Here is a 20,741-nt window from a genome sequence, read left to right as displayed (position 1 = left end):
AATGTTTACAAATCTCTCTTACTTTATACTCACAGGTACAGTTTTGTTGTTGGTATGTACCTATAAGAAACTTACAGTTCTAAATTGAAGGGTAGTTATAAATGTTGATATGTTAGTATAACATTTTATTGTGGTGTGAGGCACTTTGAGACAGGTTGACATCATACATATTATCAAAAGGTGTGATTTGTATTGTGAAAAGCTTTCATGCTCTTCTAGCTATTGACTTAATACTTTGTGTCTTACTCAATTTTGTTGCCAGACATCTAGCTTATGGTATAATTCTGCATTTCTGCATATGAGCTGTACCAAGTTTTTTTTATTCTTGTTATTTAGTGGAGCTACTTTGGCAGTTGACAAGTTATACAACCCTGTGAATACACTGAGGGTAATGTAATTTTCTTCAAATGCTTAGCTTCTCCATTTAATGTCTGTGCTGTGAAGTATGTACTGCCTTAAAATTTGGATGGGGTAATGTACTCCAAATTTTAAGGAAGTACATACTTCACAGTGCAGACATTAAATGGAGAAGCTAAGCATATTTAGAAGGAAATATCAAAGTCGTTTTCAGCATTGGTGTATATATGATGATTGCTCAGTTGGAGGAGTCATGATACTCATACTGATTTGTCTTGTTGTCTTATAGAGTTACATACAATTAGTTGCTATGCAGTAAGGTTAAAAACAAATGCCAAGTTCACAGCTGTAGTGCAGGTGGTTGAAGTTCTCCCATCAAAACTGATTCACTAAATTTCATGTGGCATTGGCTGTACAGTGTCTTGAGTATCCTGTGGATGAGATAAGAATTTTCGTAGCCTTTAATCGTGGCTTTTCACTGTTAAGTAGTAGACTCATTAACTGCTTCATTTCTATCAAATGGTTCAAATGGCTCTGAGCACTATGGGACTCAACATCTTAGGTCATAAGTCCCCTAGAACTTAGAACTACTTAAACCTAACTAACCTAAGGACATCACACACACCCATGCCCGAGGCAGGATTCGAACCTGCGACCGTAGCAGTCCCGCCATTTCTATCACTACAACATGAAGTATGATGTGTTCAATATACATGCAGCCTGTGTTGCATATTGCTGGTAATGAACTATTTTTAAACCATTATTTGTGTTCAGTGCCTAAAGTTACTGAGGAAAATTCTAGTTTATGAGTCCATGTGTGAAAGTGTGTGATGTGAGGTACTTTTGAGCTGCTGGAAATAGCTTTCTTGTTGGTATCATATATGTTACCAAAAGGTGTGTATTGTATTGTGGAAAGCTTTGGTGTTCTTAAAGCTATTGACTTAATGCTTTGTGTCTTACTCAACTTTATTGCGATACATCTAGCTTAGGGTATAATTATACGCTACTGCTTATACGGAATAGGAGGTTTCTTTGTTCTTGTTGTATAAAGTATTAATTTTGTCTGTTGGTCAGATATACAACTTTGTGAATGCACTGAGGATTATGTACTTTGAATTTTAAGGAAGTACATTAAAAACAGTGCAGATATTAAATGGGGTAACTGTGTACATTTTGGAGCATATTTCAAATATGTTTCCAGTATCCCCAACAGTTCCGCTATATTGCATTGGTTTCTGTGTCTTTAGTTGTTGGTTTATGAACATACTGTAAACTGTCTATGTTCTATGTTATGTTACCAGTTACAAAATGTTTCCTGTTTTTGCAATTATCAGTGTTATATCTGTATATTTCTGGTCTGTCACTATTGTTGTCTTTGATACTGCTCTTGAGAAGTTGGGAATGTATATGTGAAAAGATAGGAAATGCCCATAGCTTTTGAAATTATAAGATGTAGTCAAAAACTGGTCTCATTTATCAGTATATAAGCCCAAGTGCCTCCCCGAGCGAGCTGCTAAATTGCGCCCCCCGCCCCCCCCCCTTTTTTTATGCAAAACGTTTGTGGAATTTTATTTGGCTAGTCTCAAAGCTGTTAATATGTGATTGTATGTAAACTGTCATGTTGACAGCTACATTCAGCATGACGGTATAGATGTAAACGTAACTCCAAGCACTGAGAATAGCCACACTGTGAAAAAATCTATGTAGATCTGGGAAATAGAAACAAAAATTGCCACTGGTTGGTGACATTCTCTACAGATTTGTACAAAACAGTTGCTGGGCACTAGCTCTGAAGTGGAATCAAACCTGATTGAATAAATCAAGCTAATTTTTATAAGCCTTGTGAATTTACTCAATTGTCCAAATGCGTGTGAAATCTTATGGGGCTTAACTGCTAAGGTCATCACTCCCTAAGCCTACACACTACTTATCCTATATTATCCTGAGAACAAATACACACACCCATGCCCGAGGGAAGACTCGAATCTCTGCCAGGGCCAGCCACACAGTCCATGACTGCAGTGCCTTAGACCGCTCGGCTAATCTTGCGTGGCTTGAACTTACAGTTAACGTAAATAAACATTTTTCAATAGTTGTGAACATATAATGTATTCAACTGAAAACACAATATATTTACAATTTAATGATAATTTGGTTTGAACAATAATATTTATGATAACTATTTAATGTTGAACAAAATAATAAACAACACAGTAAATAACCAAGACACTGATCATAATATAAAAATTTTAAAAAAATACTAGACAAATCGAACCTTCCTAGCTTTTGCTTGTGCAAACTCTTTCACATGATCTGTGTAATGTAAGTCCTCCACAAGCTCATTGTCAATCGATATTGTTGCAAGATCATTCAAAAGAATTTTTTCATCATTGATCAGAGGTATGTCTTTATCAATTTCAGTTTTGAGAAACTCTTTCCACTCGCAACTGTCACTGAGAGTGTTAGGGGAATTCTCAGAGCAATGTTAACATTCGGGCAAAAATTATGTCTTCCCATAAGCTTCAGAATCTCTTTTGGACCTATTCCAGGTTTCAACAGAGCACTTTTAGTTCATCTCTCAATTCCAGTGCATCAATGTCGGTTGACTCATGATCTTGCAAAATCTCTGCAAGGGTTCTACACTTTGTGTCCAGGCTGTCAGGAGGTGTATTGTTCAGCTCATCAATGTCGTAGAGATAATCAAAATAATCACAATGAACTTTCAGTTGACTGAATCTCTCATCAAAAGATGTGATTACTATATCTAAAAGATAATAGTAGAATTCAAACTTATTTCGTTTTGTTTGGACATCTATTGTCTCATCCCTTCCTTCATACGTAAAGTGTATTGGCTTCTTACTTCATCACCGGGAAACACTTATCCATGGTAATGTCAGATCTTCTAGCTGTAATTCTTTTGCCAATTTCTTGGAATCCATCAAGAAACACACAAACTTTTCTTCTGTTCTGCAGGTCTCATTTTATGCTTTCGTATTTCAAGCATTTCCACGGTCTCAGAAACATTTATGTCAATGGTCTGGAGGGTCTTACCGACTGCACTGATGTGAAGCACAATGTCATATCAGATTACCAGAGATGTGAGAAAGGTGTAGTTTTTTATGTGATTCACAAGTGACGTTGTTTCGTGAGCAGTCATGCCATTGAATTTTTCTGATATCTGAACCAGTGCATCAAAAACGTCTCCAATTTGAAACCTCAGCAGAGTAAGGTCATCGATGCTACTTTCCCACCTAGTATCGCTCAGTGGCTTCAGCGACAGGTTAGGCAGATACTTCTTCAAGACATCCCAATGTCGAACGGAGGATGAGAAGAAGACATACAAGCTTTTCACTGTCGAAAACATGGAAACAGCATATTTAGAAGACTAGCATCATCGTTTACATCAGGATTCAATGAGTGACTCTTACATGGTACATAAAATGATCTCTTGTTCATATCTGAAATTCATTTCTGGAGATCAAACTTCTTTCTTGCCCTCTCATATTACACAATAGGATTTTTTTATCTTCCAAGAACTTGAGTACGACCTGCATCAAAGTGGAGCATAAAGAATCAGGCACTGGAAGAAATCCCAGGAAATGGTCCCAAATTTGGACATCATATACCCTGTGGAGTCTTGTCTCCTGGACGAAACGTACCAGAACTGTCATCTGCTCAACTTTTGAAATATCTTGTGTGCAGTCCAGAATTATACTGTAATACTTTGCAGATTTCATCATTAATAGAATGTTGTTGGTTATAGATGATCTAATAAGATGAATTATTTGATTCTTCGTTTCTTTTCCAAGATAATGATGACCCTTGTTCTCACCTTGCTTTGCTCTGTGCATGTGCTCCATCATCACAGTGTCAAACTTTCCGAATAATTCAACAAGTTTCAAGAAGTTTCTGTTGTCAGGCTGAAAGAGTGTACCTGTACTTCCTCTCAAAGGCAGACAGTGCTGACCGAGGAAATGAATTATTGCTATTAAGTGCTCAAGAACATTTTTCCAATGTTCGCTTTCAGTATTCAGAAGCCTTTAATGATGGGCATCGACAGTTCATGACTTTTTCAGTCCCTCGGAAAACACGATCCACTTTTTATGTGAATTCAAATGCTCGGTAGACTTCCTTTGACTTTCGAGATATGATGTAAGGTGCCACCAGTAGCTTATACTGTTCTTTGCAATTTTTACTGTAGATGACGAAAAAAGCTTGCAACAACAAAAAAGCTTGCTCTTTGAGTACACCAACCAATGTCTATCTGCTTCTTCTAAATTCTTCAAAGAATAGCTGTAGTGCACAGGGCTGAAACTCTGATTGTCCACGTTTTTAGGATGTTCTTCAGTTTCCTTGATGCGCTCGGGGGACCTCACATGACCAAAGTCGTTCAAATGCAGTCGGTAATAATTTCCAGCCATCATCCAGGATATGAGTCAATTGTGTCTTTCAGTTTAGGCTCACCTTAAATCCCTTGTCCGGTGGTGAGTACCTTGGCTGATGTTCGTCTGGTATTTTCTGAATCGGGTTGCCTAATTTCAGTTCTGCCTGATGTTTCAATCTTGAAGCTTTCATGACAAAGTAGGTCTTGAGTCCAGACGAGGTCTGTTGAACATGTTGTGGGTGACCCACCGTCAGCATTGCTACTGTATACGGTGGTTGCAGTACTGTGTTTGTCAACTTTCTGGTCATGTCCGGAAGATAAAGATGTAGCTGCAGTACCTCCACTAGGATCTGTACTTTCAAGATCTATTTTTCCACCTTCACTGCTGCTAGGTCATTCTCTCTTTGGCTTGAAATATTGTTGTAGTGCATCCTTTTGCTTCTTATTGTCATCTTCCTTCATCACCCGTCTTTTCCTATATTCACTGCCAGGCAGTCTTTTTTTACTGTAAGACATGTTTCGATCCAGCCTGCAAAGAATGATTACATGAAACTGACTGTTGCTGTCGGTGTACTAACTTTGTTTGCAACACACTTCACAGACAATTTCCTGATATTCCACTGCACATAAATGGAAAATTATATTACTGTTAAGGAGATGAAGTCATAGGAATTGAGCCACGTGAAATTTAATTTCATGACAAATTTCACTACAGACGCAGGTGAAACAGTCAAAGAGTGGGATGGAAGACAATGGAGAGAGGAAGAATAAGTAGATGGAGTAGCAGAATAATGCCATAAATACACAGCCGACCAGCGACGGGTACTAATGCTAGTCAAAGTATATAAATTCACAGGACTGCAGTTGTTCTGTTCAAAGAACTGACACTCAAGATCTGTCATAATTTCCATGTACCATTTCTTTTGTGTCTGATTATGGAATATGGGGTAACAAATTAGTCATCGCCGTATCACTTCACTTTTCTTTGATTTATATTTATTCTAGCAATTGGAACGATGCATGCTTATTTGCCAACTTGCCAATTTTTGAAGTAACAGATCATAAGAAAAATAAATTTTCCTATTCTGCATTCTTGAAGGAGAAAAATTCTAACTTATGGGTAATGTGCATGTACAATTCTAATTGTATGTTATATGAAAAGTACTTGCCTATTACATCCCAAGTTGCAAGAAATTCGGACGTACCAATTCTTCTGTTCTTACGAAATGCAATGAAGGAGCTTCTGACCAATTGACTCCCTCGGCCATCTACTGAAACGAATTCTGTAGTTTTAGTTGTAGAGAATGCAACAATACCTATTGCCTGGAAAGGTGAAGTGGTGATTCGGCAGCGCCAGGAACTAGGTCACGTGACAAGGTACAGCGAGGCTACGGTTAAACTAGCGCTCAAGAAGAAGAAGCAAGAAGCTCACAGTAGGTATTGACAGATGATATGGATAAATGTGTTGTCAGGCAGCAATTTGTATGGCATTATGGACAATAGAAAGAAGTATGAAATATGAGAAAACTGCACAACTTTTTTCAAACAGAAACGAGCTTCAAAGGCATCAAGGAAATGGTTAGAAGCAATGTTCTGTCTATGGATTTTTGTTTTAGAAAGTGTCCAAATTAACGTTTTGTTTTGTGCGAATGAGAAGGCATTGTTGCTAAAAGACCAGACTTTGTCAGGTTTTCATTAGAATCAAAGTGACCATTAGTTTACTAAGATGAAACGTGGATTGACATGCATTGTACAGTAAATAAATGTTTGCAAAGTAATAGTGCGTGAGTAGTATTGTCAAACAAAAGTGCCGGTCAGAGTTTAATTGTTGTTCATGTAGGTGGAGACAGGTGTTTCATGGCTCAAAAACCAAAACGTCTGACTATCACTCAGAAACGGATAGCAAAAACTTCCAAAAATTCGTCAAAACCCAACTTATGCCAGGCTTATTAGCAATGTCTTTATCCCTTGTAATTACTCGCAGAGTATTTACCCATTCGGAATACTTCTAGCCATTGTAGGTGTTTGACTTGTTTTACTGTAGTAAGGTTCAACCATTTTCTCCATAATGCAAGAAGAATAAGACACTCAGAAACTGCCATTGTAGGGCTTAACAAAATTGCTTCAGACATGTAACCACAGTATCGAACATTGTATTCGAATTTCCAAATTAGATTTCGTCTTCTGCAAAATTAGTTGTGAGTAAACGCACAGCGCATAACAGGCTGGCAGCACTACACTCATAAGAATACTGGCTTGTACGCCAGACTGCTTTCCCCTCTCTGTTCCTCCAGCGAAAACATGACAGTGCTGCCACAGTGGCGAGGGAGAAATTATCCCTCCTCCCTCCCCTTGTTCAACAGGGGCAGCCGGCAGGTAGTCAAAGTGCCATACTACAGTTCCCACCAAGGTTTGGTTTTGAATCCCCTGTTGGGCATGAATGTTGAGTTTGTCCTTTAAAAAAAGGGGGGTGGGTGGGTGGCATATTTGTTGCTATCCTGAAAGTGCCGCCCCGTGGGTCACACTTTTCGCACATGCCTTGTGCCGGCCCTGGCTGTGCAATCCAAGAATAAATCCTTTTGCTTTGTAATTTTATAGAGAACAGTGTGTGTCTATACAAGAACATTTGAAACAAGACGTGGCATATCGTATGTTGAAGATGTATCGTGGGTTGCACATTGATGCTAATGTACTATATTTGTACTGTTGAGCCTACTGTTACTGAGTGCAGAAATAGTTTAGATGTTCATATGAGTAAATTACATCAATTGGGAATGTAATTCACTTTCATTTCAGTTGATAGTGTAAATACAAGTTGTAACCAGAAAGCAAGTTTTGACAACTGATATAGAAAGAATAAATGTATTTAGAAATATTTATTGGAATATTTACATTTTTTGACTGGCTACTTCCCAACATAATCATCGACATTGTTGGCGCATTTTTGAAACAATCCACTTTTAGTTGCCTCCACATCTCATAGGAGTCATCCACCAACATCCTGGACACAAACTTCCTTCAGTTGGTCCCTCAGCTTCAGTGTGCAAATGTGTTGCTGCCAAAAAAGAAATCGAAATCATGAGATGGAATAGATGACAGTGACTTCGGCCAAGTTCACAACTGTAGGGATGGTGGTTTAAGTTCTCCCTTCGAAACTAATTCAGTAAGTTTTGTTTCGCATTGACTGTATGGGGTCTTGCAGTATCCTGTGAGTAAGATAAGAATTTTCATAGCTTTTAATTGTGGCTCTGCCCGGTTAACTAGTGGACTCATTAATTGCTTCATTTCAATCATTACAACATGAACTGTGACATGTTACAATTTAGATGCATCCTGAGTTGCATATTGCTGGTAATGAACTAGTTTTAAACCATTATTTGTGTTTAGTGCCTTACTTCCATAAGGGATGAAATTCACATTCACTTCAGCTGAAAATTGAAATTCTTTTATACAGTGTCTACACAGAGTCTGGGTTTTCTTATTCTTTGGGTATGTATCTGTGAAGTATTGCCTGTAGGCAACGTTACTGATGATCACACGATACACTTTCAATTAATACAAATACCTTCAAACTATTTGCAAGGTCTCTCTTACTTCATACGCACCGCTTCAGTTTTGTTGTTGGTTGTTGCCTGTAAGAAACTCACAGATCTAAATAACTGTTGATATGTTAGAATAACATTTTATTGTGAAAGTCCGTGGTGTGAGATACTTTGAAGATGCTAGAAATAGATTACTTGTTGGCATCAAGTATGTTACCAAAAGGTGTGTTGCATTGTGAAAAGCTTTAATGTTCTTATATCTCTTGACTTATCACTTTGGGTCTTACGCAACTAATTGCAAAAAAAAAAAAAAAAAAAAAAAAAAAAAAAAAAAAAGAAAAAAAAATCCTCCATTGAAACAGGCCTTGGAAGGCCACTGGTACCAACTGACTTCTGAGATATCCTAAGTTTATAAGCATCATGAAACATGAAACGTAGGTGTAAGTGGTGAGCAAACTGCTTTGAAAGTATCTATCAAGTTATGAGACCAGAATCTTTAGTTTCCAATGAAGTAGCCCCCTTCTTGCATTTTTGTTTGTTTTTTTATTGATAAAAGAAATGTTAGTGCCTTAAAGACTACATCTGAGTAATTGGCATTCCTACAAGTACAATGTTACTTTTGAATCTCATGTACACTATGTTCTTGCACTGCGAAAATTCATGGCACAAGTTACATTTGATACTAGTGCATCAGATCTTGTGCATGTCTCAAGTACTTCATCTGGAAAATTACATGTGTAATGCCAAAGGCCAACTGTTGGCAGCAGACTTGGAGCATTGTACCCAATGAATTGTAAATAGAGAGCTTGAAAACCCTAACAACGCACAACTTTTGCAAGGAATAGAAAACTGTGAGATTGACAAATCACTTATGATCATTTTAAACTGTGTTGCCTGCTTCAGTGGGAAATATTGTTTGAGAGTTATGGAAAATTGGCAGCACTAAAAAAATGTGACTTTGTTATGCCTTTGTAAATCTTGAGATCATAACATCCTTCTCTTACACTAAAGTTGAATAAGGCATGTTAGGTATATGAAACTAACCATTCGTAAATTTGATATACAGTTGTTATTTGAGACTGATTTAGGAAAAAGAAGTGATATGAGAATTAAATAAGTTAACTATTTAAATCTAGTAGTGAGGATTCTAATCTTTTGTGGTAGATTGTCATTTTGAAGGATGGTAACTTTAGAGCCACTCTTATGTAGTGTGCTCTGTGTATGTAGAAACATACAACATATTTGCATATTTAATTTTTGTTTTTCTGCCAATAAAGTATCGCATAATGTTAATAAGTGCATCATGGAGGGTGCTGGTTATGGGATAGTACATATACTAAGAAAATTCTGTTATGTTCCACTGTGGCACATTGATCTGTATTTACAGGTAATGACATCATTTCAAGCAGATCATCAGATTTGTAGTACTAGGAGCTCACCATGGTCTTTGTTAGAAGTACCTTTTCCCACAGATGTCAGTTGTTTGAGGTAGGAATGTTGTGTGATAGCAGCATTAGTAGTTCTGCAACGTGTGCAATGCATTGCATTTTATGCCATGAAGGGTATTTGCATTTACCAGTGTTATATCTATATTTTTCTCCTCAGTATATTGTCGTCTTTGACACTGCCCTTCAGAAGTTGGCATTATTGCAGCAATGTAAATCTGAAGAGATAGGAATTTTCCATAGCTTTTAAAATTCCTATGTGTAACTAAGAAGTGGTGTCATTTGCCAGGAAGATGTGTTGTTCATATCGAAGAGTAAATGGTTTCGCTTTGTAATCTTATAGAGAACAGTGAGTAGCTAAGTAAAAACACTTGCAATAAGATGTGCCACATGGTGTGTTTTAAATGTTGCAATTGTTGCACATTGTTTCTAGTGGAATAGTTTAATACTGTCTTTTGATTTTGTGAGCCTACTGTTACAGAGTGCAGGAATATTTTAGGTGTTCCTACGTGTAAATTACTTCCACAGTGAATGTAAGTCACTTTCATTTCAGCTGATAGTGTAAATGTAAGTTGCAACCAGAAAGCAACTTTTGTTTACCGATAAAGAAAGGAAAAATATATTTCGATATATTTATCGGAATATTTACATTGATATGCTGGCTACTTCACAACATAGTCACATACATTAATGAGGCATTATTGAAACAGTGCACCTTCAGTTGCATGCACGTCTCATAGGAGTCAGCCACCAACATCCAGCACCACAAAGTCCCTTCAGTTGGCACCTCAGCTTCATTGTGGAAATGTATTGCTGCCAAAAAAGGAATATAGAGCATGGAACAGATGACAGTCACTTGGGTCAAGTTCATAACTGTAGGGCTGGTAGTTCTAGTTCTCCTATTGAAACTGATTCAGTAAATTTCATGTGGCATTGGTTGTATGTTGTCTTACAGTATCATGTGAGTAAGATAAGAATTTTCATAGATATTAATTTTGGCTTTGCACATGTAACTAGTGGACTCATTAACTGCTTCATTTCAATCACTGCAACATGAAATTTGAAATATTGCAATCTAAATTTGTACTTGGTTTCATATTGCTAGTCGTGAACAAGTTTTAATCTATTATTTGTGGTAAGTGCCTAAAGATGTTTACTTTATGAGTCCATGTGTAACAATTACTTCAGTAGGGGATGAAATTAAATTTCACTTCAACTGAAAGTTGAAACACTTCTTTATAGTGTGCACAGATTGTGGGCCTTCTTATTGTTTGGGTAATATGTGTTTACAGGAACGACGTCCTCATAATTCATCGTAACTGTTGTGGTACTAAGTGCGTAAGATATGCATTGTGAAGAGTTATTTTCTGCATATAAGTAATAATTTGAGGTAGGTATATTGTGTGAATCAGGTGGTTTTAACAGATAGTATAACATGTCAAATAACTTGAATTTTGTATCATGAATGTTATGTGTACAGATCAATGATACCCAAGCAGAATTCCCAGTGGTCCATATTAAAGCCTTGTACAGTGGTCATGAAAAGCAGTCTTCTTGGACTATAGTGTGATTGAAAAAGTACATTATATTTATATTGAGGTAAGTGATTTATTGTTCGTAGTTTTGAATCCAATGATTGATGCTCTGGGTTGTGTGTTATACATTTCGGGAGTTCAAGTGTAGCACTGTTAGTAATGCAGGAATGAAAATAATAATAAATCATAAGTGCTATATTTGAGTGTCTGATTGTCAAGAATAGTAGATGCATTACACATTTGCACACAATGTGAATGAGATTATGATATTTCATAGATTTCATCATGGCTATGTATAGTAGGAATGTGGACTCTTTGGTCAGGAAGAGGTGTCTTAATATTATCCATTACAAATTTCTACTCTGTGCACTCTCCCCAATTCTTATTCAAGTGATGAGGGTAAGGATATATGGTAATACCAGTTAATACACTTCTGTTTTAACAAAGGAAATGCAATGTCACAACGCTTTGACAGCTATGTTATCTGTTACTCTGGTTTTGATACTACATTTGTTGCTTGATTATGATTACTTTTTATGCTTTCTGTATTGCACTTCTTAAAATAGGAACATAGTTGAAGTAGAGGCTTCTTTTTGCATTCTTAACAAAGCCAAAACTGTTTCCATTTGTCTTCTTTTCTCTTTGTGGGTGCTGAAACTGATGCAGTGATTTGTTGATTTTTCATTCATGATGAGTAATTAAATGTATCTTCTCTTTTAGAATGTACCTAGTGTCAGATGTGGTGGTTTTCCTCTTTCCTCAGAATCTGTATTTCTCACCTGACTGGATAGCTGTCTGTATAGGTTTTTTGTAAAGGAAATGTGAGTCTGCAGTTGTTCTCGGCATTAATTTCTGTTTATTGAGTAGAGAATATAATTCTTCATTATAGCAACTTCAATGAGCCATACGAATAATTTTTGCACCACTTGTAGTGCTTTCTTGTAAACCATGGCAACCACAGTAGCAATCAGCTCTGTCCACTCCACCGATCAACTCCAGGGGTTCCAAAACAACAGTGTTTTTAGTAACTGCACAGGCTCTTTGTTAGTTTCGGCAGTGATGAAATGAGTCTGACGATGAAAAAAGTATCCAATATAGTCAGAAACCATATGTGAAGGAAAGAAAGATACACAATTAGTATCTCAGTTTGATAGGTTGAATACTCATATTCATCAAGTTTTGTCTAGTTCAAATAACATGGAGAAACCTTTTGCAAAAGTCACAGCTGTACCTATTAGATGAAATTCCATTTTGGGCAATTCCCAAGCTAGTTGAGGGCAGGCGCAGAAGCTGACAATAGAAATGTGGTAACCAAGACCATCTGTACAAACAAGCAATTGCTGTGCCAAAAGAACCACTGATGGGGTGCTAAAGGTAAATCAGGATTTTCTTCCTTGGATAATACTGTGCTCTGATCTGCTACCACATTTATTTTGATGGCGTAAAGTTCTTTGCTTCTACTGTAAGTATACTCAGTAAAGTTCATCACCTTGCTCTGTTTGATACGCTGAAGACTCTGAGGTATTGTATATGTAACTAAATGCTGCACGAAGCATCGTAGAAAGAAACAGAGATGAGATGAAATATCCTTGGAAAATGCACTTGACTCTAGCCAGTCTTGTGTAGAATATTTTTCTAACTCCGCCTTCAAATCATTTCCAATATTGCTGTCAAGAAAAGCCTTCAGTTCTTCTAATGCGACATCTCTCCGCAAGTGAGACATTATGTGTATTGCATGTGTTGTGCCATCCTGTATCTTTTCTTTTCTATACATATGTGTTGTATTCACAAATTGTCAAACAAAATTGTCAGTGAAGAACAGTTGGAAATATACAAAATAGGCTTTTGGTAGAACAGGCTGAGGAAAGATAAAACCTTTTATAGGACAGAAAAAGGAATCTTCTACTGATTACAATGGCCATCATGAGAAACTTCACAGGTATTTTCCAGAGTGTATGTCTTTTCATTCCTGTCCACTCTGCCACTAGATTCTGATCCACTGGAACTTAAATCAGTGCACACAGGACTTGTTTCTTCTCAGTCACTTTCATCACTAAATTTTCCTTAATCCTCAATGCTTTGCAAAACCACCTGGCCAAATCTTCTGCTGTTTTGTCCATACAAGAAATTGACAAGGTAAAAGCACCACAGGCACAAGTATGCAAGCTGGTGCCACTGCCATAGACCCACTACATGCAGATATTTTTACAGTGCGACGAGCTGTGCTGAGGATGAAGGTATCAACTGCACCTCAGCAAATTGCCGGCTGTGTACAGTCCACCAGTTAATGGACAATAATGGACAGAAGGCCACATGAAAGATAGAAGAGCAGCCCTTACACTTGGTTAAAGATTGTTGTCCATGCCTGACTCAGTCAGGGAATGACATTTAGTGAACTGTTAAAAGTGTACAGATGGTTGCTGTAGGTTGTGACTGGTATGTACTCTGAAGATATTTACGATTATTTGCACTCAGTCATTAAGGGACTTTTTTGGAATTTTTTGATTTATATTACAAATGGTGTGGCAGGCTTCAGTACTCAACTAGTCACAAGGATAAATAACACTTTAACACATTTGTGTGACTTTGTTCCTAATTTGTTGGAGTGTTGTAGAGCCTTATTTATCCTATTTGAGGTCTATGATCAAAAAACGAAGGTATAAGAGTTTCAATTGCTTGTTATTATTATATAACCTTTGGAGACATTATCTTTTTGGATGGAAGTCACATTAAATGTTAAATGTCTGTATCAGTCAAATAATTTTCCAGACACTTTCAATTCATTTCCTCGTTGATTTGTGAACTGAACTATTATATCCAGCAATTCATTAGTAATAAACTGCCTGAAACAGTCAACAGCTGAGCTAACATTAACTGTACTAGGAATACCTGCTGAAAATCATTGTATGTTGCGGATTGGAAATCTACGAATTGATGGTTCTTTTGTACTCCATGCAATATCCCGACCCCTGCTTGCAAGTACTGCACTTTCATCTTCTCCACTGTCATCATTTTCAGCAAGAATATCATTTTCTTCTAATTCATGTAAACAAATTTCATCACTTAGGTCTACCTGTGTCTCGGTTCCATCATCTTCGGTGTCACTACCTTCTGAATCACTACTGCTACGAAATAAGTCTTCCATAGCTTGTTCTACACTATAGCCAGGAGCAAAACGTATTCCATCCATGCTGAAATTACTCTGCAACAACAAACGTACAAACGAACTTCCAGTTTGAGGTTAGTTCTGAGTAACACCTGAATAACACCTGAATTCAATGTTACCAACTCAAAATGCTTAAGAAAGAGATTGATAGTTGATAATCTATACATTCTATGAATGTTACATATAATCTATCTGGGGTCATAATTGACCCCAACAGTAGTTTTTGTTAATTATTGATTTAAATTTTGCGTCAAGCGCTCTAAAAAATTTTGTGAGAGAACTACAATATTGTGTGGTAAAAGTCATAAAATTCTAGATTTATGCAAGAAATAGAAATATTATTTTATCCATAATAAAGATGATTGGGTGTCACCTATGACCCCAGAGTGAGTCCTAGGGTTAAGAGGTGACAAAAAGCAAGACTTAGTAGTTGCATAACACTAGTTCTTTTCTGGCCTGATAGCAACACACAATGTTAATAAGGGTGTTAAATATGATAGCTGGTTGTTGGATGTCATGTTTAATAACCTTCACTTTGTTATATGTTTTCTGATAACACATTAATATCTGTTTACAGGTAAGACATCATTTCCAATAAATCGTCGTTGTTGAGATACTAAGTGCATAAGATATGCATTGTGAAGAGTTATTTTCTGCACAGAAGTAATGTTTTGAGGTAGGTATATTGTGTGAATCATGTGATATTAACAGATAGTGTAACATGTGAAATAAGTTGTGGTTTACAAGTGTTGTGCCTTCCTGTATCTTTTCTTTTCTATACATATGTGTTGTATTCACAATTTGTCAAACAAAATTGTCAGTGAAGAACAGTTGGAAATATACAAAATAGGCTTTTGGTAGAAAAGGCTGAGGAAAGATAAAACCTTTTATAGGACAGAAAAAGAAATCTTCTACTGATTACAATTGCCATCACGATAAACTTCACAGGTATTTGACAGAGTGTATGTCTTTTCATTTCTGTCCACTCCACCACTAGATTCTGATCCATTGGAATTCAAATCAGTGCACACAGGACATGTTTATTATCTGTCACTTTCATCACTAAATTTTCCTTCATCCTCAATGCCTTTACAAAGCTACCTGACCAAATCATCTGCTGTTTTGTCCGAACAAGAGACAGACAGCGCAAAAGCACCACAGGCACAAGTATGCAAGCTGGTGGCACTGGGATAGACTCGCTACATGCAGACGTTTTTACAGTGCAACGAGCAGTGCTGAGGATGAAGGTATCAATTGCACCTCAACTAATTTCCGGCTGAGTAGAGTACAGCAGCTAATGGATGATAATGGACAGAAGGCCACTCGAAAGATAGAAGAGCAGCTGTTACACTTGGTTAAAGATTATTGTCCAGGGCTAACTCAGTCAGGGAAAGTCTTTTAGTGAACTGTTAGAAGTGTACAGATGGTTGCTGTAAGTTGTGTCTGGTATGTACTTTGAAGATATTGATGATTAATTTCACTCAGTCATTAAGGGACTTTTTTGGAATTTTTTGATTTATATTACAAATAGTGTGGCAGGCTTCAGTATTCAGTTAGTCACCAGGATAAATAACACTTTAACACGTTTGTGTTCCTAATTTGTTGGAGTGTTGTAGAGCCTTATGTATCCTATCCTGTTACCTGACCCTGGTACATAGCTGTTCAGTAGTGGCAGAGAAAAATTGTCTTAGCCATGTACTGTACCAGAAGCTGTTTGACAAACCCACAAGCTCGGACTACCATACCGACTGTGGCTACTCGGCATCCACATCAGTGACAACAAGGGCTTTCAAAAACCAGTGATGAGGCTATACAAAATGTTCATCACGCATCTATTTTCCACCGGTCGATACTGTGCTATAAACATATGAGCACAATATTTTCATACTAAGTGCTGCCATGCACCACACGAATTCCATTAGTGGTGCAGATTGGAAGCATCATACTGGAAAAATGTCAGATATTTTCTGACATGACAACCATAGTGGAAAATTGTAATGTCAGACATTGTTCAACAGTGCATCAGAAAGGATCAAAGGTATCAGGATAACATCTTCCGTCTTCATGAATTTGTGAGGGACACAGAGTTGCTGTAAAAGCAGATTTGATGAAAGAACTAAATAGAGATCAAAAGTAGTGTGGCACAAATTTCAAAAATGATGTGATATGAAACGAGATAGTAAAATATATAGTTTTATTTAGATTTACAGTTTGTGATCCACTTATGTCTTGAGATGCAAAGTCTTACTAATTCAGTAGTTTCATTCTTCCATTTGACTGCATGAACACAAAACACCTGGGTACTGAAATATTTTGGATGGTAATAGATTTAAATTGCAGGCATTGGGAGCGAAATTCACTTTTGTACGAGCTGAAAGTTGTTGTGCATTAGTGTAGAGTTTGCATGGACTCTAGTTAATTTTTCTGTCTATAGCAGCATAAGCCTTGCAGTTATCACAAATATTGTAGAATTGTGCTACTGGACAATGATAGGATACATTTTCTTAAAATACATGATACGTATAGTGCAAGGCTTATATCAGGGTAGATGTGCTGTGGTAATACATAGAATCTTATATTTATTGATTGTCAGACCTCTTGTTGATGGTAACATTATGTACTATTGCAAATGTGGAAGAGCATTGTTTCTTGGTCTTGTTTCTAAAATAACTATTGTTTAAATAGGCCAATGATGTAAGTGTTTAAGTGCGCTGACACCGGTGTAGTCCAGACGATATGGACATACATTCATACCAGCACACATATTAAAGGGAGCTGCTGTGTGCACATTGAAACATATTTTGATGTTGTCCTCAGCATTCCCAACAGTCCAGCCATAATGCATAGGTGTTTATAAATTTAGTTTCTTAACTACTACTATCCTGTATTTTGCAAGTACTGTATGGATGTGAGCAATTATGAAACATGTCCAGTGTTTTTTATATGTTGTAAGAGGTCTTACACACTTTTAGATCAATATCAGTCACATGTACTAGGATTGATCTGTTATGGTGTGGTGGAAAATAAGACCTCTATAGATTGAGATACTGTGTAGTAAGGTTTCAAATACAAAAACATGAATGAAATATCAAATACTCAGATTTCAGTATCTGGATGCATTTGCGTAAAAACTGTAATGGACTGTGGTGTACAATTGATGACATTAATGCATGTAGACTGCAGTTTATAATTTGAGTTTGCAGATTACAGCCTGGCTTTGCAATCAAGTGTGGCAGTCTTATGTTGACTATGTTAGTAGCTCCACATCACATACCTTGCAAAGAATAAGTCGTTGAATCTTAGGTCAGTGAGAGTAATTATTTTTGGGGTTGTTTTTGACTTGTGTGATACTGAAATTGACAATTACAAGGAATGTGATTCTCTATTTGATGTTTCTACTTGTCGAAAGTTAGTTGTCTACATTATGTGCATGTTGTGCTTATACAGAGGAAAGGCAAGGTGTGAGTTACACCCTTAAACTTTGGTTTAGACTGTGTGCAATTCTCAATTACTTTATCAGAAAACCTGCATGTGTAATTACAGAGGCCAATTGTTGCCTTATTATTACAAGGTTTGCTTGTGGTGTCAGTTGAATACCGAGCTATTAATTGATCGAGAGATGTGCATCTGAGGTGCTACCTATATACACACAGTTTGTTGGATATTCAACATCCTGTGTTATATTACCAGGTAATAGTGAATTTGAAAAACTTGTGAATTTAGTGTTGTTGTACTAAACTATGATACGTAGCTATAATTTGACATCTATGTAACAAAAAAGAAAGGTATAAGGGTTACATTTGCTTGTTATTATTATATAGTTTTTCCTACAGATGCCATAGTTTGCATAATGTTCTCCATTAACCAAGCTCTCATAAAAACTATTCGTTTTATATCTGACAGAGATATATCAATGATGCAGTCATTCTAAGATAGGGAACACTCCATTATAGAACTATGTTTAACATTGAGCTCATATGTGCATATTTTTGTAAGAGGTCATTGGCACACTGTGGTATGCAGTTGAATTCTTACCACATCTAGCCAGGAGTGAATTCCTTGGGTTTGCAAGTTAGTGGACTGTTGTGTAATCAAGTTTGGCTCTGCATCAAGAATGAGTACCTTTTATTTTATTATGTTAGTACTAGAGAATAGTACACCATGTAAAGAAAATACTATTGATGGTGTTTTCAATGGCTGCAAATATTTTTGTTTGATTTGTATATTGAGTAAAGAAATGTTACTGTCGTAACTACTGCAACTGAATAATTGGTATTCCCACAAGGACAAAGACAGTTACAAATGTCATGTACACTGTCTGTTTGCACTGTGGAAAAGCAAAGCATAAGTTACATGTGAAACTAGTGCATCAGATCTTATGCTCATCTGATCTACTTCAACATCAAAATTATATTTGTAATACCGAAGGCCAGTTGTTGGCAGCAGATTTGAAGCACATTACCCAATGAATTTTACAAACAGATCTTGTAAGTCCTAAGATTGGACAAATTATTCATGGAAAAGAAAACTGTGATATTCACAAATCACTTATGATCATTTTATATTTCATTGTCTGCTTAAATCGAAATTATTGTTTGAGAGTTGTGGAAAATGAGCTGCACTAAAAGAAAGTGACTTTATTATCCCTTTGTAACTCCTGAGATCATAACATCCTTCTCTTACACTAATGTTGAATAAGGCATGGTAGGAATATGGGACTGACTGTTATTAAGTTAAGTTTATTACACGGTTGTTAAGTAAGATTGATACAGCAAGAAGAATTGATATGAGGATTAAATAAGTTTCCTATTTAAATACAGTAATGGAGGTTGCTACTGTTTTGGGGTAGATTTTCATAATTGATGGAGGGTAATTTCAGAGTCACTGTCATGTAGTCTGTACTCTGTATATTTCTGTATTTGATTAGTAATCTGTGCTTTTCTTTTATGAACGTTATGCACATGTTAACTAGTGTGTGAGGGAAGTGTGCTGTTCCAGGGATACTATATGTACCAAGAAAAATCTCATATGTTTTGTTAATGGCACATTGATTTGTATTTACAGGTAATAACATCATTCCCAGTTGATCGTCAGAGTTGAAGTACCAGGTGTACATCATGGTCCTTGTCAGAAGTACCTTTTGCCATGGACGACAAATGTTTGAGGTAGGTATGTTGTGTGATATTAGTATTAGTAGTTGCTGAAACTTGTGCAAAGCATTGCATTTTATGATGTGAGGGGAATTTGCACTCACCAGTGTTATATCTGTATATTTTTGGTTAGGCACATTTGTTGCCTTTGATACTGCTCTTGAGAAGTTGGCATCGTTGGAGCAACGTAGATGTGAAAAAATAGTAATGTTCCATAGCTTTTAAAATTCCTATGTGTAGTCAGAAAGAAGTCTCATTTGTCAGTAATTGAGGTTTGCATATGCAAGATTAAATTGTTTTGTTTTGTAATCTTATTGAGAACATGGATATGCATGTAAGAACATTCTCAACAAGAAGTGTCGCATGGCTTGTTGTGGATGTAACATAGGTTGCTCCTTGTTGCTAATGGACTGTATTTATGATACCATTTTATTTTCTGAGCCTACTGTTACAGAGTGCAGGAATATTTTAGGTGTTAATATGTGTAAATTACATCCATAGGGAATGTACTTCACTTTCATTTCTGTTTATAATGTAAATACAAGTTGCAACTAGAAAGCAAGTTTTCTGACCTATAAAGAAAGGAAAAATGTATTTAAAAATATTTACAAATGTCTGCTTGTGTCTGTGTATATGCGGATGGATATGTGTGTGCGTGCGAGTGTATACCTGTCCTTTTTTCCCCCTAAGGTAAGTCTTTCCGCTCCCGGGATTGGAATGACTCCTTATCCTCTCCCTTAAAACCCATATCCTTCTGTCTTTCCCTCTCCTTCCCTCTTTCCTGACGAGGCAACCGTTGGTTGCGAAAGCTAGAATTTTTTGTGTGTATGTTTGTGTGTCTAACGACCTGCCAGCGCTTTTGTTTGGTAAGTCTCATCATCTTTCTTTTTAAATATATTGAAATACTTACATTGATTGAGTGGCTACTTCACAACATAGTCACGAACATTGTTGAGACATTTTTGAAACAGTGCACCTTCAGTTGCATGCTCATCTCATAGCAGCCAGCCACCAACATCCAACACCACAACATTGTTTCAGTTGGCACCTCATCTTCATTGTTGAGATGTACTGCAGTAAAAAGGAATTCATGAGATTGTACAGATGACAGCCACTCAGGCCAAGTTCACAGCTGTAGTGCCGGTGGTTGAGCTTCTCCTAT

The 20,741-nt window shown here is 36.8% G+C and overlaps 1 protein-coding gene across 1 annotated transcript; it reads right to left on the bottom strand.

Moving 5' to 3' along the window:
- Nucleotides 1-3,439: 3,439 nt before the first annotated feature.
- LOC126184054 (zinc finger MYM-type protein 1-like) lies at nucleotides 3,440-4,778 on the bottom strand. The gene is made up of 3 exons (XM_049926415.1): nucleotides 4,456-4,778; nucleotides 3,842-4,395; nucleotides 3,440-3,708 (listed from the first exon to the last, which is right to left on the bottom strand). The coding sequence occupies exons 1-3, from the start codon at nucleotides 4,776-4,778 to the stop codon at nucleotides 3,440-3,442; spliced, it is 1,146 nt and encodes a 381-aa protein (XP_049782372.1).
- Nucleotides 4,779-20,741: the final 15,963 nt, after the last annotated feature.

Source organism: Schistocerca cancellata, chromosome 4, assembly GCF_023864275.1.
Source record: "Schistocerca cancellata isolate TAMUIC-IGC-003103 chromosome 4, iqSchCanc2.1, whole genome shotgun sequence".
NCBI classification, from domain to species: domain Eukaryota; kingdom Metazoa; phylum Arthropoda; class Insecta; order Orthoptera; family Acrididae; genus Schistocerca; species Schistocerca cancellata.
This window is presented reverse-complemented; position numbering and strand designations above follow the sequence as displayed.